Source organism: Mus caroli, chromosome 19 (genome assembly GCF_900094665.2).
Source record: "Mus caroli chromosome 19, CAROLI_EIJ_v1.1, whole genome shotgun sequence".
NCBI lineage: Eukaryota > Metazoa > Chordata > Mammalia > Rodentia > Muridae > Mus > Mus caroli.
In genome coordinates, this window is record NC_034588.1 from 35,408,050 (window position 1) to 35,431,512 (window position 23,463).

At 41.5% G+C, this 23,463-nt stretch overlaps 1 protein-coding gene across 3 annotated transcripts in view; it reads left to right on the plus strand.

Annotated features, from left to right (window-relative positions):
* Positions 1-23,463, plus strand: part of Tbc1d12 (TBC1 domain family member 12) — a 74,320-nt gene that overhangs the window by 2,006 nt on the left and 48,851 nt on the right. The window contains exon 2 of one of the 3 annotated variants that reach the window (XM_029472731.1): positions 9,008-9,126. The exons of the other annotated variants lie outside the window; for them this stretch is intronic. Within the exon in view, the coding sequence (XP_029328591.1) occupies positions 9,074-9,126 (53 nt within the window). The 5' untranslated portion in view covers positions 9,008-9,073. The remainder of the gene's footprint in view (positions 1-9,007; positions 9,127-23,463) is intronic. 3 annotated transcript variants of the gene reach the window in all.

Below are 23,463 nucleotides of genomic sequence, written 5' to 3' on the forward strand. Positions count from 1 at the left end.
CTCTCTCTCTCTCTCTCTCTCTCTCTCTCTCTCTCTCTCTCTCTCTCACTGTATGTGTGTTGGGGGTGAGATTTGACTCACTTTTATGTGAGTTTTTATGTTTGGGAGCATGTATTTTATGGGTATGGATTGCTGGAACACTGTAATTATCTGGAGAGACTTCATTCTCCCTCATATCCCATCAAGAAGGGCCTGCTATGTGTAGTTGAGGCTGGCCTTCAACCCCCTCCTACCCTACCTCAGTTGGGATTTTCCTCAGCCCCTCTACATTGCTGGGGTAACTTTAATTTTTAGTGATGTTTTATCTGTGATTTAACATTCTTGAAAGTTAAATTATGATGCTGGACTTTGCAGATTCCAGATGGAGGCTCCTCTGGCCTAATAGGGATAGGGAAGTCGTGGCAGAACACTGCACATTCCTGAAAAGCAAGTGTCTTGTCAGGTAGATTTTGACTCTGGGTTGTTGTTGTTGGTGGTGGTGGTTTATTGCGTGGCAAATCAAATATCTCCAACTTGTAAAATCTTATCTTTCAGAGTTTTTCCTGTTTTCATTCATTGCAGAGATTTTAAACTATAACCTGAAGTAATAGAAACACTTTCTTCTAATACAGCATCCTTGTAGCTGGGGTGTGCCTTGACTTGCCCAAGTCGCTGATCAAGATGGACCTTGACCTTTCTACTACTACCCTCTAGGATTGGAAGCTTTGACAAAACAAGTTGGTGTTGACAAACAAGTCGCATGCACACCAGGCTGAGCCACACACAGTCCTAGCTCCAGTTGTCCCCAGCATTTCTGGTTTAGAAAGTTACACAGTTGTGTGCCTATTTGTACACAATGAGGTACATTTTATATTGTAGTAGGTCTTTCTTTTTTTTTTTAAGATTTATTTATTTATTATATGTAAATACACTGAAGCTGTTTTCAGACACTCCAATAGAGGTGTCAGATCTTGTTATGGATGGTTGTGAGCCACCATGTGGTTACTGGGATTTGAACTCAGGACCTCTGGAAGAGCAGTCAGTGCTCTTAACTACTGAGCCATCTCTCCAGCCTGTAATAGGTCTTTCTTATTTGTCTTTCTATTTTAGTATTTCCTACTTGTATAAATTTATAGTTTCTTAAATCAAGAACAGAAAAATCCTAATTTTATATTAGATTATGGGGTTAAGTAAATAGAAATGAGATCTATATTTGTGTCTGTATTCGCAAATATATATTTTGTTATATTGATGTTGTTCTTTTACTTTAGTTTAGTTGCTATTTTTCTGAGATGGTTATCAGGATAGCCCAGGCTGGCCTGGAACTCACTATGTGGCTCAGGCAGGTCTCAAACTTTTGATTTTCCTGTCTTGGTCTCTTAAATACTAGATTACAGGAATGAACTACTTACAAAAATATTTTTAAATCTTTCAGTGATAGTATTATACAAGGCTTCAGAGTGACTTAAAGTATATGTGTTTTGACACCTTGTAGCATTTTGTCGAACTATATCTTGGTCAGGTGTCAGTTGGCTTTAGACCTGAAAGGGCTTTGGAGATCACCAATCCAACCAGTGTACCCTGAGTGCTTGCTTGGTGCCAAGCATTGAGAATAGACAAGGTTGAGACTTTATTGTCTCTTATTTGTCTAGTAGAGGAAAACAGACACATAGATCTATAGTGCAATTTGTGAACAAATCTGTATTAGGAGCTTTCGTCCTATTAGCTACAGGCAGAAGTTTTCACCAAATTTTGAACTTTCTTTAACCTTTCATATAGCTAGATTTTGCTCCTATGGCTACCTTATTCATATATCAGAGAACTGGGTTTTTCTTTTCAGCTGTGTATGTATGTGTGTGGTATGCATGTTTGTGCCTTTGTATGTTGACATGTGTGTGGATTGTCTTCCTTCATCCCTCTTTACCTTAATATATTGAGGCAAGGTCTCTTAGTTGAGCCCAGAGTTCACTCACATGGCTAGTCTGACTACCTAGCCTGACCTGGGGGTTCCCTATCTCAGCTTCCCAACTGTGGGGATTACAGGCAGGCTACCACACCTATCCAGCCTTTATGTGTATTCCTGGGATATGAACGCAAGTCCTTATACTTATGGGAAGTACTTTCCTGGCTGAGCCATATTCCTGTCCCAAATAACTGGGTTTAAATATTAACAAACTAGTCCCCAAAATGTAGGTACTTGAGAGCTAATTTCTGTTTTTAAGTTTCCGAAGTTTTTACATGAATGAATTGAATGAGTGAGGGCACATGGGGTGCATAGCTGTCAAGATGCGTATGGGGTTCTAGACGCCGGGGCTTCCTTTGTCTTGGGTAGAGCAGAACGAGGAACATTTTTCCCTTGGCTTTTAGCCAAAACCTTAGCTGCATTTTGGCCATCTTAAAGGCAGGCACTGTGACATGCATCTCTGAGTGTGCAGCATCTAACACTGGCATGAATAACCCATTCAAATTGGGTTACATTGGCCACTTCCATGTCTCTTCTTTACTGTTTTCTGAAGTGTGTGATTGTGACCAAATTTCCAATCCTTAAAATAATCAGTAAGTACCCATAGTCCTAGCAACTCAAAAATTATATATTGTTATTATTGTTGTTGTTATTTTTTTAATTATTTGATTATAGAAGGAGCAGAGTAACTGCCTCCCCCCCTTTTTTAAAGATTTATTCATTTATTACATGTATGTACACTGTAGCTGTCTTCAGACACACCAGAAGAGGGCATCAGATCTCATTACAGATGGTTGTGAGCCACCATGTGGTTGCTGGGATTTGAACTCCAGACCTTCAGAAGAGCAGTCGGGTGCTCTTTCCCACTGAGCCATCTCACCAGCCCCTATTGTCATTATTGTTGTCTGTGTACAGTCATCAACTGTAGTTCCTACTGAGGGTTCCCTTTGGAATCATCTTGTTTTTACATGGATTCTTATTCTTTGGAATACCTTGCTCCTACTTCGTTCTCTAGATGAAGAAGCTCAGTATTTCAAAGAAGGCTGCTCAGCTAGCTAGTGGTAACTAGGGTTAGAGATCTAGATTCCTGACTGCCAGTCTCTCTTTGCATTGAGTTGCTACTTGTTTGATACTGTTCTGTCCTACCTATTCATGGTGGTTTGAATATACTTGGCCCAGGGAGTGGCACTGTCAGGAGAAAGTGTGTCACTGGTCACTGGAAGGGTCAGCTTTGAGGCCCTCCTCCTAGCTGCCTAATGTCAGTCTCTTCCTGACTGCCTTGGAACAAGATGTAGAACTCTCAGCTCCTCCAGCATCATGTCTGCCTGGATGGTGTTGTGCTTCCTGCCTTGCTGATAATGGACTGAACCTCTGAATCTGTAAGCCAGCCCCAATTTATCCGCGCTGCCTTGGTCACGGTGTCTCAACCCCTAAGACACTCCTCATCCTCTTTGTTTCTCTTTTTTACCCTTTACTACTTCTTCCCCTTAACTAGACAAAAGTCTATAACAAATGTTTCAAAAGTAGCTTCATGGTTGGCACGCCAGTTTTCCCAGTACTGGGGAAACTGAGGCAGGAGGATTGCTGTGAATTAGAGGCCAACTTGATACAGACAGAGGCCTTGACTCAAAAAAACAAAACAAACCAAAAAAGCTTTATTCTTGTTTTTATTCAATGGTGGGAAGAATTTTATGGCAATTTGTATATTAGTTGGTACTACTCTGTGTATACCAGCTCAGCAGGGAGAAGAAAAAATATTTAAAACATTTTTTCATTTTTAAAATAATTAATTTTGCTGGGCGTGGTGGCGCATGCCTTTAATCCCAGCGCTTGGGAGGCAGAGGCAGAGAGGCAGAGAGGCAGAGAGGCAGAGGAGAGGCAGAGGAGAGGCAGAGGAGAGGCAGAGGAGAGGCAGAGGAGAGGCAGAGGAGAGGCAGAGGAGAGGCAGAGAGGCAGAGGAGAGGCAGAGAGGCAGAGGAGAGGCAGAGAGGCAGAGGAGAGGCAGAGAGGCAGAGAGGCAGAGAGAGGCAGAGGCAGAGGCAGAGGCAGAGGCAGAGGCAGAGGCAGAGGCAGAGGCAGGCGGATTTCCGAGGCCAGCCTGGTTTACAAAGTGAGTTCCAGGACAACCAGGGCTATAAAAAAAAACCCTGTCTCGAAAAACCAAAAAAAAAAAAAAAAAAAAAAATAATAATAATAATAATAATTTTGATATAGGGTCTTAGACTGCCTTGGAAATTGCTGTGTAAATGAGGATGGCCTCAAATAATTTTAATTCTGTAAAGTGAATTATTTATTCTAGCTAGCCTGTATGAGAGACACAGATCTTGGTATTTTATTTTCAAGCCATAAGCCTAGAGTGGTCAGGTTTTACGCTATTCTAATTTACATCCAGGCATGTGTCCCTTGATACTTGCTGCTGGAGTCTCATCTGGGCGCATTCTGTTCTCTCAGCTTGTCCTTAGGATGCGCTTTACCTGGCCATGGCCATGTACATGGTCCATCTCCTCTCATCCTGGCCTCTTCTCTGTCTCCTTTCTTCTCCCCCTGGTCTCTCCTGAGAGTCCTCACTTGTTCCTCAGGTTCTGCCTTTCTCTTTCTACTGCCCAATCACAGGCTCTAACCTTTTATTAACCAGTTAACCTTGAATTAGGGAGCAAGGTTTACACAACAAAGGCCAGTGTACATGAGAATTCTCTTGTCTGTGGGCAACCAGATTTTGGGGTTCAGAATTTAACTTTTGTATACATAGCATCAGACCAACCTCCAATACCTGGTCCCCTTAATTCTACTTCCTACGTGGCTATACCACCAGATTCAGTGTTTGTCTGTTATTGTCTAACTACCTACCCCCCCCCCCAAATCCATGCATCCATCCATCTGTCAATTGCAGGGTCTCACTCTGTAGTTCATAGTGTACTAGCACTCAGTATGTAGCCAAGGCTGGCCTTGAGCTCATAGGTGATCCTCCTGTTCCAGCCTCCCAAGTTACTGATATTATAGACATGAGCCACAGTGACAATCTTAAAGGAATGAAAACCTTGTTTAGTGTCAGCTGGGCTTTGTTCTTCAAAGATTTCAACAATCTGTGCCCCCAACCACCCTTCTTCACTTTTCTCTTTCCTTTTTAATGTTTTAAAAAAGGTTTATTTACTTTGTTTTATGTGTATGACTGTTTTGCCTGCGTAGAAGTGTGTGTGCCACCTGGGTGCCTTGTGCCTGTTGAAGTCAGAAGACAGTGAATGGCTGACCCTGTGGAATTAGAGTCATAGTTAGTTAGTTGTGAAGCCATCATGTGGGTTCTGGGAACTGAACCTGAGTCTACTGTAAGAATTCTTGGGGCTAGAGAAATGGTCCAGTGGTTCACAGGCTGACCTTCTAGAGGATCCAGGTTCATCCACAATTCCTAGCACCCACATGGTGGCTCACAATGATGTCCAATTTCAGGGGATCCAAAAGTCTCCTCTCTGGCCTCTGCAAGCACCACGCATAACTATGGTTCATGGTGCACATCTATACATGTAGGCGTAACACTTGTCCATAAACAACAACAACAACAACAACAACAAACCAGAAACAAACCCATCAGGTGCTCTAACTGCTCTCTTTGGCGCCCATTTTCTGTTTCTTAAAAATCAAATAACTTTAAGCTATTTTTTTTTTGGGTCTTTCAAACAAACACTTTCTTACTTTCAAACACAAATGGCTTTATTTTGCACATACAGTAATAGACCTCAAATATCTACTAAATATTACAGATGTGAACTGAGTTAAAAAAGGATCTGAAAAATGCTGTTTTTGTTCTGTTTTTTTTCTAGACAGGGTTTCTCTCTGTAGCCCTGGCTGTTCTGGAACTTAGTCTGTAGACCAAGCTGGCTTTGAACTCACAGAGATCCACTTGCCTCTGCCCTTGAGTGCTGGCAATAAAGTCATGCTTGGTTTTGTTTTGTCCATCTTTAAAATAAGAAGGTTGCCACAGAAATGCCAAGAACCACTCCCTTCGGCTGTAAAATCTCTGATGAAGATGTGAGATTTTTTTTTGTTTTGTAATGCCTACCTTAGCATAATCATGTTAAACGCCAGCTATCTCTTGTTCTGTTTCTTAGATGTAGACAGTATAAACCAGCATCTACTTGTGTAGCCTAAGTTGGCCTCAAACTGCAGATCTACTCCAGCGCTGGGATTATAGACATTTGCTGCCTTCTCGCTTTAGATCTGCCTTTTTCTACTGTAATTTCTTCGGAGGATGTGTATGTTATAGAGAAATAGTATCTCTGAAACCTAACCAACTTAATGGAAAAGACTGGGGTGGTGTTTGTGTATCGCCGGGGAAGCATTACCGTCGGTGTGAATGCACTTACGTGTGTGATTAGATGGATGTTGAACTGGACTCTTAAACGGTGAAATGAAGGGTAGATTAAAAACACTGAAGAAGGAATAAAAAGGAATGTTGAGAAAGATTAAAGTATTTTTATCTTTTTTTAGGGAACATACTAATATAGATAGGTAAAGCCAAATTTTTAGCTTAATTATAAAATTAAGCTAAAAATTTAACTTGGCTTACTTACACTCTTGGTACTGTGTTGTCATGGGAGGTTTTTAGAAAGAGCAGAAACATTTGGAAACTTTGAGGCAGTGCATCTGTTTCCATCTCTAATGTATTCAGAAAAGCAAAGAGAAGTCTTTCCCGAGGCTGCCGTTCCTCCCAGGTCCTCCGCAGCTCTGTCAGCTCCATGAAAGAAAAGCCATCCCAGGTGCTGCTATCGGAGAGTTGCTTGGGGCTTACTGCTGAGATTCCTTCATTCTCTCTCTCTCTCTCTCTCTCTCTCTGTGTGTGTGTGTGTGTGAGTGAATCCATTTGCTAATGCTCTTGCTTGTGGTGGCCAGGCGATTGGTATCAGATGTCTTCTTCTATCATTCTCCACATCATCACCAGCATTGTTTTGTTTGTTTGTGTAAGACAGGGTCTCTGAGGGTCACTCTTGGGTAGGCTGGATGGACAGAGAGTCATAGTCTATCTCTGCTCACCTAGGCTCATCACTGGGGTTGGATATCTGAACTCAGGTTCTATGTTTGGGCATAGTTCATTGACTGTCACCACTGACTGACTTTAAAAAAACAAAACCAAGCTATTTATTTTGTGTATGTGTTTATGTAAATGCCGTGGAACGAGTGTGGAGGTCAAAGGATAGCTTTTGAGACTGAGTCACCTCAGCTTTGCAGTGGTTCTTTTTTTTTTTTTTTTCTTTTTTCTTTTTGGTTTTTCGAGACAGGGTTTCTCTGTGTAGCCCTGGCTGTCCTGGAACTCACTCTGTAGACCAGGCTGGCCTCGAACTCAGAAATCCGCTGCCTCTGCCTCCTGAGTGCTGGGATTGAAGGTGTGTGCCACCACGCCCAGCTTGCAGTGGTTCTTAAACTTGACAATTACTTGGAGGGAGAGTTATCAAGAGTGAATTGTTTTGTTTCTAAGTGAAGATTTCTGGATTCAGTAGAGTGTAGACAGAATCTCCCGAGACTCTGAAGCTGGTAACCGCAGCCCCCACCATTCTGATGATGGTTCTTGGACAGTAATCACTGGAAAGCAGTGCTTCACCTAGCTGACTGACGGACTGGTCTCCCTGGGTGGTAACTGAATGAAAACACAGCACACAGATACAGCTCATGGTACTTCTTTGATTAAAGTGTGGTCAGATCTGCTTATTGTCAGAAACAGAGAGCAATAGAGAACAGACGGAGAAATCCAAAATATAGCATTTTACAAGCTTGAAAATTCCTGTCTGCATACTTAATCTCAGCTTTCTTTTAATTAATGGGAAGAGTCTGTTATTTATGCTGTTTAGACTGTGTTTGTCTGCTTTAAGGAAAGCTTTTAGCTTGTAAGATCTTCCTGGGTTCCCTGCTGCAGCAGCATTTTGTACTGTTTTACAGAGTATCAACAAGCATGTTAATTTCCCTCCCTTCTGAAGTTCTGCACAGACCATGGCTCATATCCCACGGAAATTTGCTGCTTCAGCCTTTCTTGAACTCATTTTTGTGGCTAAGAGGGGGAAACCCATGTGACTGTCTGGTTTTTCAGCAAACTCTTTCCTGCAATTAAGAGAAGTTTACCTTAGGAAACCAAGCTGGCTACTTTAGGGTGAACTTGATAATCATGTGTTTAGTTAGCCCTGAATTTGGCTTTTCAATTCCTTTTTTATTTGAATTTCATGTTGTGTATTTTTTATGTTAGAATATATTTCTGTCTTTCCATAACCCCACATAGATTAAAACATTTGGAACTGAGCATGATAGTTTTAAAAATTAATCTATGTATTCACTTTACATCATAATATCAGCTCCCCCTCTCCTCCCAGTCTCCCTCTCTTGCAGCTCCTTTCCCCATTCCCCCTCCCCTCCTCATCTGAGGAGGAGCCCCTTGTATCACCCCCACCCCCATTCCTCTCCCAGCACCCCCCACAGTCAGTCTCTGCAGGACTAGGAACATCCTCTCTCACTGAGGCCAGACCAGGCAGCCCAGTTGGGGGAACAGGATCCACAGGCAGGCAACAAAGTCAGGGACAGCCCCCACTCCAGTTGTTGAGGGACCTGAATGAACATGATAGTTTTTAAATCAAATTATTTCCCTCCCTTCCTCCCCCTCCCTTCCTTTCTTTCTCCATCCCCTACCCCAATCCCAACCCCATCCCAAGATGGGATTTTCTTGTGTAACCCTGTCTATCCTGGAACTTGCTTTGTAGACCAGGCTGGCCAGGAACTCAGAGATCCTCCTGCCTCTGCCTCCAGAGTGCTGGGATTAAAGGCGTGCCCACTACCATTTGGCTACTATTTTCTTATATTTCCTCAAATACTGTGATACATGAGTGCCCTATCCATCAGACTTCCAAATTTGGTTTTCAGCCATGGCAACTTAAAAAAAAATTTTTTTTTTTTTTTTTTTTTTTTTTTTTACTGAAAAAACATGTTCAAGAACTGTAACAGCTTTTAGGGGTGGGGGTGGGTTGGGAGGAGGAGATTTAGATTATGAAATAAAACAAAGCTAATTGCTTTGTCCACACTGTTGTTACTCAGGTAATGAGGAAGATGGAGCCTGGGAGGCATGGAACCGTGATCACAAACGTGAGCTGCTGCTAGAGAATGAATGTGAGGAGGTTTAGAGAGAAAGACTTGCTGGGAAGAGTGAATGATAGGTAGGTTGAAATTAGCCCTTGATAATAATTTAGCTAGTACCTTGACCTGCGGCATTCAGGGTGCATCTATGGACTATGTCTTTCAACTTGTTCTATTCTTTAGGTAGCTTCTTTTAATGTCTTCATTCTTTCAAAATTAACTTAAAAAAATTAAATGTTGAGTCTTACTGTACAGCTTGGCTGGCCTGGAACTCACGGTATAGACCAAGATTGCCTCACATTCACAGTGAGCCACCTGCCTGCCTCTGCCTCCTGAGTGCTGGGGCCAACAGTGTGCAGCACTGTAATTTTGGTTTAGGCTCTACAGGCTGATTTGGGTAAATCTGGGGATCAAAATGTACCTGTATGAGGGGTTAGAGAGATGGCTTACCAGGTAAGAGCTATTTGCTGTTTCTGCAAAGGACTTGGATTTGGTTCCCAGTACCCACATGGTGGCTCACAACCGTCTGTAGGGGCAATTAAGCACACACATGTTGCACATATATACATGCAGGCAAAACACTCATACACGTAAAGTAAAAATAAATCTTTTTTTAAGACGTGCATATTTGAGGGCTCATGAGATGGCTCAGAGGTTAAAAACACTGCTCAGGTCTAAGTTCAATTCCCAGAAACCAAATGGTAATGACCATCTATAAAGGGATCTGATGCCATCTTCTGGCATGTAGGTGTACATGCAGACAGAGCACTCCTACATTTAAAATAGATTATAAATAAATACATAAATAAAGGTTTAAATTAAAAAGTACGTATTTGAAAAATTAATAGAAAAAGTAAGACAACCAGTTGTGACACACACTTTTGTAGTCCCTGCACTTAGAGAGGGATGGAAGCAGGAGGACCAATAGTTCAAGGTTAGCTTTAGCTACATAGCAAGTTCAAAGCCAGCTAGTGATACAGGGGACCCTGTCTCCAAAGCAAACAAACAAAAGTAAGATAAATGTAATAGAGTTTTATACAACATATTCTTACTTGAGTTCCAGAGCTAAAAAGGGAATATTTCTCTTACTAACTTTAACTCTATCAAATGATATTTAAACCTCTCTTACTCATGAGTAAAAAATTCATTGTTTATGATCAAAAACATGCTGTGGAGAAATTTAATTCTAAAGTAGTTATAAAACTTTCAAATATGCCAGGCAGTGGTGGTGCACACCTTTAATCCCAGCACTCGGGAGGCAGAGGCAGGCAGATTTCTGAGTTCGAGGCTAGCCTGGTCTACTGAGTGAGTTCCAGGACAGCCAGGGCTACACAGAGAAACCCTGTCTTGAAAAACAAACAAACAAACAAAACTTTCAAATATGTAAGGTGCCCATCTTAACAGTTTCTATATTCTGTTTTTCACTGTAGTGACCTTTTAAAGTAGTATCAATAGAGAGTTCCCCTGAAGAATTAAATTTCAGTTGCTTTTTTTACTTTCGTGGTTCACCGACTTCCTACTTCTATTTGACTGTTAAAACTTTGTGCTTGTGTGGATGAACTCTAGGATAGGCCATAAAGCATATGTGGAGGTCGGAGGACACCTGGGCAAGTCTTGCTCCATCGTCTGCACCTGGAGATCAAGCTAAAGTCATCAGGCTTGGTAGTAAGCACTCTTACCTCACTAAGTGACTTGTGTGTTTTGTTTTGTTTTGTTTTGTTTTTAGACACGTTCTCTAACTCACAGATCCATTTGCCTCTGCCTGCCAGTGTTAGGTTTAAGGGCCTGCACCAGCACACCTGACCCCAATTGACTTTTTACTCTATTAGTATTACTGAGAATTAAAGAGACAGCTAATGTTGAAAAATAAGGGATTTGTTATTCGGAACTGGGTATTTATTCCAAAGATTTTCTTTCTTTCTCCTTTTTTTTCTTTTAGTGGATATTTTCTTTACTTACATTTCAAATGTTATCCCCTTTCCCTGTTTCCCCTCTGCAAACCCCCTATCTCATTCCCCGCCCTGTTTCTATGAAGGTGCTCCCCAACTTACCCACCCACTTCTGCCTCCCCAACCTGGCATTCCCCTACACTGGGGCATCAAGCTTTCACAGGACCAAGGACCTCTCCTCCCATTGATGCCCAACAAGGCCATCCTCTGCTACATATGTGGCTGGAGTGATGGGTCATTTCATGTGTACTCTTTGGTTGGTGGTTTAGTCCCTGGGAGCTCTGGGGTGTCTGGTTGGTTGATGCTGTTGTTTTCCTATGGGGTTTCTATCTAAAGATGAATGATATTTTTGTCATTATTGTACAAGATAATCAGCATGATAATTAAACACACACTTGGAGGATGGTGCCTGTCTTTGTAATGTAATTCCCAAAGCACAAAGATAGGGTCAGGAATACTAGATAGGGATTGGTTTTCAAAACTGGCACGTCAGAGTGTGGTAGTGGCACCTTTAGTGCCATCTATTTGGAAGGCTGAGGCAGGAAGATCTCTAAATTGGCCCAAAGGGCACAGTAAGCGCTCATCTCAAACAGAATAACACCAAAAACAAAAAGTAAAGCCAGTACTGCCTTGTAGCTCCAGTAACTCAGAACTGTCCTGAGTGAAGGGTAGCCATTATACCATGCTTAGGGTGAAATGATAGCCAGTCACTTACTTCAGCAAGGAGCTAAGACTCTTTTGTTCTTATTAAGATCATTAAAACACTGTCTGGCAATTTAGTTGTTCATTTTGTAGAAGCACAACACCATATAGGAAATTCAAGATATCTTTGGTTACAGTTGGAATTTCACACATTAGCAAAATATCAATGAAACCCAGCATTACCAAGGAGAGCAGAGCCTGGGGGTGGATTTTGAGGGTTTACTGAATGGTTACTTACTCTGTTTGAATTGTTTCAACCTGAGTTCACTTTCTCAAGGCAGCCAGCTAAAGGTATCATCAGTACAGTGTTCTTCATGTTGAAGCACACATCATAGTTTTGATATGCCTTCTAGAACCACAGAGATAAGTCAGTTCTTCGTAGGACTTGGGATGAAATGGGATCTAGGCAAATGGTGCAGACTAGCTTAGAACTTCCACCACGTGAGTACTGAGATTGTAGATAGGCCCTACCATGCCTAACCCACACACACAGTTCTTACTAGCTAGTGTGCGATTCTTATTTGTTCAACAATTTTATTGGGGTCTATTATGTACACTGTGCATTAGGAAAATAGATAAGACATTTTATTTAACAACTTAAGGGCAGGGCCATGGTGATAAATACTTTTTTTTAGTCTCATCACTAGGAAGCAGAGGCAGGCAGAGCTCTGTGAGTTCAAGGGTAGCCTGGTCTACAAGGCAAGTTCCAGGACAGCCAGAGCTACACAAACCTGGTCTCAAAAAACAACGAACAAATACTTAAGGGTAGGGCTGGGAGATGGTTCAGTTGGTAAAGTGCGTGCTACTCAATATGCTGAGTTCTGATAGCCAGCACCAATACAAAATCTCAGTACTGTGGGAGGCAGACATGGATAGATCCCTGGAATTCTCTGGTTAGTGAGCCTAGTGGAATTGGTGAGCTCCAAGTGCAACCTCTAAGAGACCCCATCTCAAAAATAATGTGGAGAGTGACTGAGGAAGAAATCCATCATCATAACACACACCACAACAACAAGATATCGATATCCTATAAAATCAGTGTTTAAAATAGTCCCCATTTAGTGTTATAAAAGAGGCTATAGCAGCTTCAAAGCAAGAGATGAACTTTGGAGTATAAAATGAGGAAATTCTTCACTAAAAGCAAGCTTGACTTCTTACTAGAGGATGAGGACTGGGCTTTTGTTTTGTACAGCACAATACTTGTCAGTATGATTGGCCATGAGGTACATGAAGTAACGGGCAAACCAGAACCACGCAGGTAGGAACTAAATTTACATGACCAAGTTAGTTGAGTCTGTCCCATGAGGATGACTGTAGTACACTGATCAGCTTTTCCTCAGCCTTGGGGATTGGTTCAGACTCTCATACATGCTAGGCAAGGTTCTCACAACTAAAATGCATTTCTAACCTTCATTTATTATAAGGTAGGTTCTCAGTAATTTGTCCAGACTAGCTCTGAACCCATCAGTCCTCCTCCTTACCTCCTGAGTTTCTGTAATTACAGGCCTGGACTACTACTAGGTTGTGCCTCTACTCTCCAGTGAACAAAGGAACTTTTATTAGTGGTTAATAATTTTGAGTTGGGAAGAAGGAGTCTCATATAGCTCAGCTGACATCATCTTGGAGCTGAGGACATCTTGATCTTTTGTGGCCTCTTCCTCAGACCCAAGAATGCAGATGTGTACTGCCATGTTGGTTTAATGTGTTTCTGAGCTTCATGCAAGCATTCTACCATCTGAGCCAGAGGCTTAGGAGCCTCCTCTTCAAAAACAACAGCAAAACAAACAAAAGCTAAACATGCTTTGGACTGTGTTTCAGAATAGTGACTTGTAGCAGTGTGGCAGATGGTTTCGAACTTGAGACACCAAGGACTAGAGTCAGCTAGAGTAGGGGAGGTGCGTGTTGGTGTTACTAAAGTGTAGTGTAGGTTAATGTAAGAAGTACTAAGTAAGACTCTTAGCTTTTGTTAGATGAGATAGCCAGTAAAGTGGGTCATACGTTTATGTCATTGGACTTTAATGAAACGTTGTAAAGGTAAACTTTGAAACCCGACTTTCCTTTTGAGGAAAGTGAAATGACATAAAACTACTTGTGTGGATGGAAAGTTAGGCCTTTACTGTATTTTGTAAGGAATTCCTTGGGTTAAGGAAGAGTCAGAGAAGCCGTTAGGTGTGTTGCTGTGGATGGAAGGAAACAAAAAAGGATGCGAAATGCCAAGGGTGCAGAGTTGTCTGTCCATCTGTGCGTCCCTCTGTATGCTGCTCATAGCTAGATTGTGGCAGTAACAACAGTTAACCAAGTTTGAGAATTGATGAGCTAAAGTCAGTGTTGAAATTTACAAACACAATTGCTTGTATATATGTCTCTGTTAAGTTCTAAACTGCCTGAAATTAAGAACTGTATCTTTTAAATTTTTTTCTCTAGACATAGACTATTGAGTTAACAACTTGTAAGCTGTGGGGATCAGAAGAGGTCGCTCAACAGTTAAGTGCGCTTGCGCTTGCACTGCTCTTGTAGGGACCCAGCTTGAGGTCTGTTCTCAGCTCACACAGGCATCTATCTCACAAGCATCTGTAACTCTAGTTCCAGACGATCTAATGCCTTCTTCTGGCCTTTGTGAGCACCAGACACTCAGCATGGTGCACAGACATACATGCAGGCAAAACATCCATACACATCAAATAAATCAGTCTCCCTTGGTCTCCGTGTCTGTCTCTCTGTGTCTTTGTTTCTCTGTCTCTGTACTGGCTAGGTTTATGCCATCTTGACACAGCAAGAGACATTTGAAAGATGGGAACCTCAGTTGAGAAAATCTTAGGCTCCCTAAGATTGGGCTGCAGGCATGTCTATAGGGCATTTTATTAATTAGTGATTATGTTGGCAGACTAAGACCCTTGTGGGTGGGACTATCCTGGGCTGGTGGTCCTAGGTTCTATAAGAAAGCAGGCTGAACAAGCCATGGAGAGTAAGGCCCAGAGAAAGCACAACATGGAGCCAGTAAGCAGCACTCTTCTGTACCCTCTGCATCAGCTGTGCCTCCAGGTTCTCGCTCTGTTTGAGGTCTGACCCTGACTTCATTTGATGATGCATAGAGATGTGGAAGTGTAAGACAGATAAACCCTCCTTGCCTATATTGCTTGTGGCGTTTCATTGCAGCAATGATAACCCTAACAGTGTCAATGTGTGTCTGTCTGTCCCCTACCCCACCCTAGAGAGATGGCCAACAATTAAAAGCATTGGCTGTTCTTCTCGGGAACTAAGATTCTATTCCTAGTATCCACTTAGCCCCTCACAACTATAGCTCCAGTCCCAGGAGAGCTGATGTACTCTTCTGGCCTTGCTGGGTTCCAGGTACAAATATGGTACACAGTCACAATGTAGACAAAACACCTAGACACATTACAAAAAAAATTTTTAAGAGAAAGAACATAGCTGGGCATGGTGGCATACGCCTTTAATCCCAGCACTCGGGAGGCAGAGGCAGGCGGATTTCTGAGTTCGAGGCCAGCCTGGTCTACAAAGTGAGTTCCAGGACGGCCAGGGCAGAGAAACCCTGTCTCCCNGTCTCGAAAAANAAAAAAAAAAAAAAAAAAAAGAGAGAGAACATATGTTAAAGGTGACTTCCTAATGTGAGTACAACTGAGCTTTATCCTAGAAAGGGAAGAAAATCACTTTTCCTTTGAACTGTTTGTTTTGCTTTTGCTTTCCCAGACAGGGTTACTCTGTATAACCCCGTCTGTCCTGAAACTTGCTCTGGAGACCAGGCTGGCTTTGAGATCCACCTGCCTCTACTTCCCAAGTGCTAGGATAAAGGTGTTTGCCACCACCACCCTGACTCTTTTGGAATGTTTAAAGAGGGCATTTTAGCAATGTGTAAGATGGAAAAAATGGGGAATGAAGTGAGTGTCTAGCCTCTTGATAGCTGGATGGAGCACAGGAACAAGATTAGTGTAATTTGAAATCAACTTTCACAAATGCTTATTAGGTGTGATCATGGCAGGTGACAGTATCGGAGTCATCAGTGTCTCTGGAAAGTGGTGAGGTCATTGAGTATGAGACTTACAGGAAACTGCAGTTAGCTGCCTGAGAAAGATGCTTACAAGTGCACCATTGCCTCAAAGTGTGCATTTCACTTGAGAAGGCTTGTGGCCGGCCACATTCGTGTAAGAACACTGACCATGGAAGTATCTTAGCTGTGTGTATTCACTGTACACAGTGGTGGGTTTCATAAAGACACTGTAGTGTATTTTATCCTCTCCTCTGCATCCTTTCCCTTCACTCAGGCTTGAGGAAGAACTTTCTGTGCATTTGTGTGTCTTTGTATACTGGAGAAGACCAGAACAGCTACAGTGGAGTTGGAGTTAGAGGCCGTTGTGAGCTGCCAATGTGAGCTGGGGTTGAGTCTCCTGGAAGAGCAGGAAGCACTGTCAAACCCTGAGTCGTCTTTCCAGTCCCATTATGAGTAACCTTTGATTTGGTTACAGTATTAGGTCTCTGCAGCGCTTACTGGTTTTGTTTTTTCAAGACAAAGTCTTGGAATTTTGTAGACCTGGCTGGTCTTGAACTCAGAGATTTATCTGTCTGCCTCCTGAGTGGTAGGATTAAAGGCGTGCACTGCCATGTCCAGCTAAAATTCTTAAAACAGAACAAAACAGCTAGAACCTGACTTTGTAACCTAGACTGTCCTGAAGCTCATTGTTTAGCCGAGGAGCTTCAGACTCATAAGGATCGATCGCCCTTATCAGCTTCCCAAGTGATCAGGCCACAAGCAGGAGCCCTCACACCAGCTTTCAAAGTCCAGGAAAGTGACAGGTTTCACTGTCAGTGTTGCCGTCGGCCGTGGTTGGTTGGTTCTGTCTTGACACAGGTTCTCAAGTGTTTCACTTAGCCAGGTTAGCCTCACATTGCCTCTGTGGAAGGGGGTGATCTTAAAATTGGCATCCTCCTGCCTCCATTTCCCTCATGCTTGGATTATAGGTGTGTGCTGTCAAGTCTGACTGTAATTTCTGTTCTTTGACAAAGAATAAGGGATGACTTTTTCTACTTTTTTAATGTTTCTGAGCTCTGAACATACTTTGTGTGGTTAAGAACTGTGTGTTAAAAAATTCTTTATTCTTTTTTATTTTTTAAAATTTGTAATAGTGTCAAAGATCTAGAAACAGCCTGAAAAAGAAAACACATAAGAATTAATTTTTTTTAAACTTTCTTGCAGAAAAGTTCTTTGTGTGTGTGTGTGTGTGTAGTCCACTGAAAGTCTTTTTCAAATGAAAAATAATTGAGCCTTGGAAAGAATGTAAGCAATCTTTGTGCCAGATTTTTAATCCAAAATACTGCAGGATAGCCAGTGTACTGGACTTTAAAGAGACAGTACCTCAGGCTTCTGGGAATCAGTTATGTAGTTTCTCTAACACATTCGTTTGGGTCTTCTAGTCTTCAGGGAAATTTAGGAACAAAGTTAAGGAAGTTGATGTATTCTTAGCAGATCAGCTTCTTCTGGAACAAACTTGAAGATGAAGTCATGATTTTTGATTTTTGTTGTTGTTTGAGGTAGGGTCTCTCTGTCTGGCTTGGGACTCACTGTGTTAGACCAGGCAGGCCTCTGCCTCCAGCATCTTTTAAACCTGTGTTCCCCCGACCCCTGAACAAGTGAGTACCTGAATGTGATGTGTGAGATAAATGTTGATATATATGCAAAATAACCCTAAGAGGGGTATATAAAATCATGAGGTGTTTATCAATCTTGGCTCAGATATTTATGCCTAAATTAGGAAGCAGAAAAAGAGTGGCCCATGTGGTATAGTGCCAATGGCTGGCTTTGGCTTCCATGTGCTGGATAGACTGAGACAGGCAGTTGTTGGGGGTCAGTGCTTAGAGCTGCTGATGGGGGAGGGGGAGGGATCCAGATACCTACAGTGCCTTTTGTCAATGGCAGCCAGCGATTAGAGAAGTTACTTATCAAACAAAGCTTAATTTACTGGGGCTGGAACTCCCTGTGGCCAGCAGAAAAACTATGACCTCTTTTAATACTTGGGGCCGGCAAGAAAGAGAAGGAAAGAGAAAATTCACACACACATGCACACGAGTGTATGAAACAAAAGGCAGAGTCCTGTAACTTCATATACACAAATATATACGCACATACATGCATACATATATACATAGATACACAATACATACATACATAACTACAGACAGACATACACATTCGCACATAGAATGTTTAGAGCAAAGCTCCAACAAGCAAGCTCCAAATGTTTTATACATACACATACACACACCTATCCACACAATTGGTGATGGAGCAAGCTCCAGCACACACCCAGACAAGCTTTACAACTATATATACATACACACACACACACACACACATATGTATATATAGTTGATTGATGGGTGGAGGGAACAGTGTACCAACCCCCCCTCACTAATCTTATGCATACACATACATATGCATTGTTGATGGATGGAAGGAACAATGTTCCAGCCCCCGTTTATGCAAACTTTACACATATACATGCACATAAGTAACTACGTTTTTTAAACCATTTAATAGGTAATATATGAATTATCACTATATACATTATGCACAGATGAACCCTTTGTCCAGCCTCAGAAATCTCTTGTGCCCACTCAGTTGAAACACAGCCATGGACTAGCCAACATTTGTGTTTACCTCTGAACAGCAGTTGCTGTTCTGACTTGTCTTCCTTGGTTTCACTGTTTGCCCACTAGGCTGCCCACCCTAACTCACTGTATGTCGTCTAGACTTGCTACAAGCTTGTGATCTTTCTGCTGTAGGATCTATAGAGCTTTTACATGCCAAACTGTCTCCCTGGCCCTCTTTCTAGATCCTTAATGTTTTTCAGTATGGCCATTTAATTTTCTCCATTAAGATATGTTTGTTTGCTTTTTGAGGTAGGGTCTCTCTACCTAGCCCTGGATGGCATGGAACTCACTGTTCATAAGGCTGGCCTTGTCTGCTTCTGCTTCATGAGTGCCTGCACCACTACACCTGATGCAAATAAGTTTTATAAAATTTTGTTAGATTCATTCCAAGTTAACTTACTTGTATTTTTTTCTTTGTTGTTGTACTTTGCTAAATTTTACATTTCCAGCTGCTGTTGATGGATCAAAAGCTGATTTTGTTTTATTTGTAATTATGACTTTTGCTTCTTCCTTTCCAATCTTTCTATCATTTATTTCTTTTTCTTGTCTGATTTTGCTAAATAAGAACCTTCAATATAATGGATAGAAGTAGATATGGTAGCATCCTTGTCTTGTTTCTGATTTCAAAACAGTTTGGTTTGACATTTTATCAAGAGTAATCTATAATAAGGACTGGAGAGATGGCTCAGCAGTTGAGAGCATTGACTCTTCTTCCAGATAGCCCAGGTTTGAGTCCCAGCACCCACATGGCAGCTTCCAGCTTCTGTAACTCCAGGCCCAGAGATTCAAGTCTAGGCTCTGTGGGCACTGTTCACGTGTGGTGCATACACATGCATGCTACATGTAGAAACTTGAGTTTGGTTCTAGCTCCCAAGTAGGGCAGCTCACAACCTCCTGTAATGTGACTTCAAGCTCAAGTGGATACAGTGCCCTCTTCTGGCTTCCATGGAGACTACATACACAGATACCCTTGCCCAGGCTCTTGTGCACACATGTAATTAAAAATAAAAGAAAGCCGAGTGTGGTGGCTCACGCCTTTAATCCCAGCACTCGGGAGGCAGAGGCAGGTGGATTTCTGAATTTGAGGCCAGTCTGGTCTACAAAGTGGGTTCCAGGACAGCCAGGGCTACATAGAGAAACCCTGTCTCGAAAAACCACCAAATAATAATAATAATAATAATAATAATAATAATTTGGTACAAATAATCTATGTTTTGAGAATTTGGTAGAAATATCATATAACCCCTTTTGCCTGAGTTTTTTCAAGAGATAATTTTAACTTTTTATTAAAGTGAGACCACTGAAAGTTATTTCTTATCTTTTGGTGTTCTATATTTTGCCAATGCTGTAAATTATTAGCAAATATTTCTTTTAATATTATTTTGAAACTTTTTGTTTTATCTTTCCTGGCTTTTATTCCTTTATCTCTGCCTTTTTGTTTCTGATAAATTACATTGGAAGTTGTATCTTCTTTTACCTTGTCAGAAGACCAGTGTGTATTCGTCTTGTGAGGCTAAGTGTCTGGTACTGTGTTAATATAATGTGTATACTACCTGTAGGCTCTACCCATTTTAACATGGGATTCAGTGGTTATTAGTACATTTATAGTTGTGCAGCCATCACAGTGTCTGAGTGTTTTTATCACACTGTTCACGTTTCTTCAGTCCTGACGGAAGCTAAGGCAGCTCCTGACCTGCATCTCGCGCTGCAGATTAACTTCTCCTGGATAATTTACATAAGTTGATTTACAATATGTGCTCTTAAGTATTTGGCTTCTTTGATCTAGATTTTTTTTGGTTGTGTTTTTAGTTTATCCTATAACAGTCATTTTCTTGATGTATATTAAATTATTCCTTTATATATATCTACCATATCACATTCTGTTTATGTATTTAATTATTGATGACATTTGGGTACTGGGAACTGAATCCTGGTCCTCTAGAAAAGCAGTAAGTGCTTTTACCAGCCAGCCATCCATGCCTGTATGCCTGTATGTTGAATCTCCTGGAGCTGGGGTGAACAGACAGTCTGAGCTGCCTTGTGGGTGCTGTGTTGAACCTGGATCCTCTGGAAGAGCAGCCAGTGCTCAACTTCTGAACCACCTCTCCAGCCCCAGCTCACAGTTTTCTATAACTCAAAGTTCTAGGGAATCTTATGCCCCTTTTTGTCTTCTGTGAACATCTCTGTGTACTGAGGTGCACTGATTTACATGCAGGCAAAACACACATACACATAAAATAAAAATTACAATTGCTGGGATCTTGCCCTAGCACCAATTCTCTCTGGAAAGCATCAAGGGGGATGTATTGGGGAGAACCCTCGAGGGGGCAAAGTTGGTTTTGCGAAAGTAAAACTTGCTTACTATTAATATCATTCACCTTTCTTGACTAAGTTATTCTGAGGCTGGAAGCCCCAGGCCTCTAGCAGTTAGTAGCCAATTGTTAAGTCCCAGGCCCTTCTCAGCCCCACCTGAGGCTGAGCGTTCTCTAGCACCTTGTCAGGTAGAGAAAGCAACACTCCGCAGAAAGAATCACTCACTTTGAAAACAGACTCTAATATTTATTTCTAGGAGAAAGGAAAAGGGGAACCACGTTCTAATGCCATTGAGAAAAACCTGACTATCATTGTTCTCTGTCACACTTTCTCAGGATACTTGGTCACATGGTATTCCAAGCATCTGTTTTCAAAAGTTCACAAGTTCAAATAAAAATTCAAATCATAAATTGAATAAGAACTTACAACAGAGACGTTTACATATATTTCCATTAAGAGTAGTTATCTAATTAAACATTCATTATCTACCACTAGCCCCACAGGTCATTAAGAGCTTAAAACAATCATTCTTTTTATTTTTATTAGATATTTTCTTCATTTACATTTCAAATGCTATCCCGAACATCCCCTATCCCCCCACCCCCAGCCCTGCTCCCCAACGCACCCACTCCTGCTTCCTGGCCCTGGCATTCCCCTGTACTGGGGCATATAATCTTCTCAAGATCAAGGGCCTCTCCTCCCACTGATGGCCGACTAGGCCCTCCTCTGCTACATATGCAGCTAGAGACACGAGCTCTGGGGTACTGGTTAGTTCATGTTGTTGTTCTTCCTATAGGTAAAACAATCATTCTTATGTCTTAAGTTTGCATGGTTTTGTCAAGAGGCAAATCACCTGCCTCGTGTCTCATTAGTTTTGAAGTTTTGTATAGATAAACCAGACAATATTTTATTCTTTGTCCTTGTACCTACAGTAAGCTGTCCATTTCCAGTTTAGGACCTTAGTTATCAGATAATGGTTTCTCAACTGCCTAGGAGGAATGTTGTCCCTGGTTGTAAATGTGTTTCAAGCCTGCTTTCTATGCTAGAGCAATCAGCTAGTGACAGCTAAAGGTTCACAGAGCCCTAATTGCAGCCCTTCTATAGAGGGCTCAAAAATCACTTGTACAAATTTTAGGAATTCTATAGAATCATTACTAGGAATTAAAAAATCATCTATTTGTCTACCTAACCTTACTACAAGAGAGCACATCTTCATTGATCTGCAGAAAGTCTGTCCAATAGAGTGGATCATTATGCTATTTAACAATAACAGGAAAGACACAGTAACAAGAATCAGTTCTGAGGTCATCTCTCTACGAGCCTTGCAATTGTAGAGTTGATCCATCACAGCCATGCAAAATGATGGGCCATCTTTCGAAAATCATGTTAACTTTTCTTCTCTCTTAAATGGTTTCTGACAAATAATTAAAATGAATTTAAATCCTACAATGAAACATCACATCCTTGATAAGAACTGTAATTCTCACAATGATAAGTGTGAGAAAAATAAAAGCCCTTATACATTGCTAATGGAAATCTTAAAGGATACAACCTTTTGGAAGTGTTTGCAGGCAAACCACCAATGTACATAAAATAAAAATAAATAATAAATCATTGAAAGAAAGAAAGAAAGAGAGAAAGAAAGAAAGAAAGAAAGTTATGAGCTGTCATGTGAGTGATGGAAACTGAAACTGAGTCCTCTGGAAAGGCAGACAATGTTTTTAACCATCTCACTAGCCACTCACTGTAGTTCTAATTTACATTTTCCTATTCCTTTATGGTATCAATCATCTTTACATGTAGCTTAATAGTCTTCTTTTCTTCTTGAGACAGGGTTTTATTGTATAGCCTTGGCTGTCTTAACTAGCTCTGTAGACCAGGTTGGTTTGTAATTGTCTCTGTCTTCCCAAGTGCTGGGATTAAAGGCGTGAGCCATTACTACCTGGATACTTAATAGTTTTAGTCTAATTTGGGTAAAATGTGTAGTCAAATTTTGACCATGCATGTGTGTGTGTGTGTATGCTCATGTGTGCAGATGCCAGTAGTCAATGCCTCTTGCGCGCACCCAAGAACGACGCTGCAACAGGATCCTTCCGCACAGGTTTATTGGGAGAGCTTGAATGTAGAGGCGAAGAGACCCCAAGCCCAGAACTGGTGCTGCTTATATAGGCCTAGGAGAGGTGTGTCTCACACCCGGATTGGTTGTGCTTGGGTTATGCTTACCACCTCATTTGCATGCCTACATCTGAAGTTGGTTAACTTCTCTCTCATCTGATTGGTTAACTTCTCTCTCATCTGATTGGTTAACTTCTCTCTCGTCTGATTGGTTAACTTGTCTCTCATCTGATTGGTTAATTTTGGTTAATTCTCAAAACCTCATCTTGGCAATAGAACCTTTACTGCCTATGTATGTGTGGTGGCCAGCAGTAGCCAACTGCCACTCTGCAACGGCACATGTGGCTTCCCACAAATGTCAGGTATATTCTTCCTTTATTCTGTCTTCTGGGGAGTGGGGTATGGATAAAGTAGAAATGTCTTTACTTTTATTTTGTGCATGAGAATTTTGCCTACATGCATGACTATGTACCACACATGTGCCTGATGCCAACAAAGGCCAGAAGAGGTGATAACTCCACTGGAACTGGAGTTATGGATGGTTGTAAGCTATCATGTGGGAGGCTGGGAATCAAACCCAGGTCCTCTGCAGGAGTAGCAAGTGCTCTTAACCACTGAACCAATTCTCAAATTCCCAAAATAAAATTCTTTTTTTTTGTTGTTTTTTTTTTT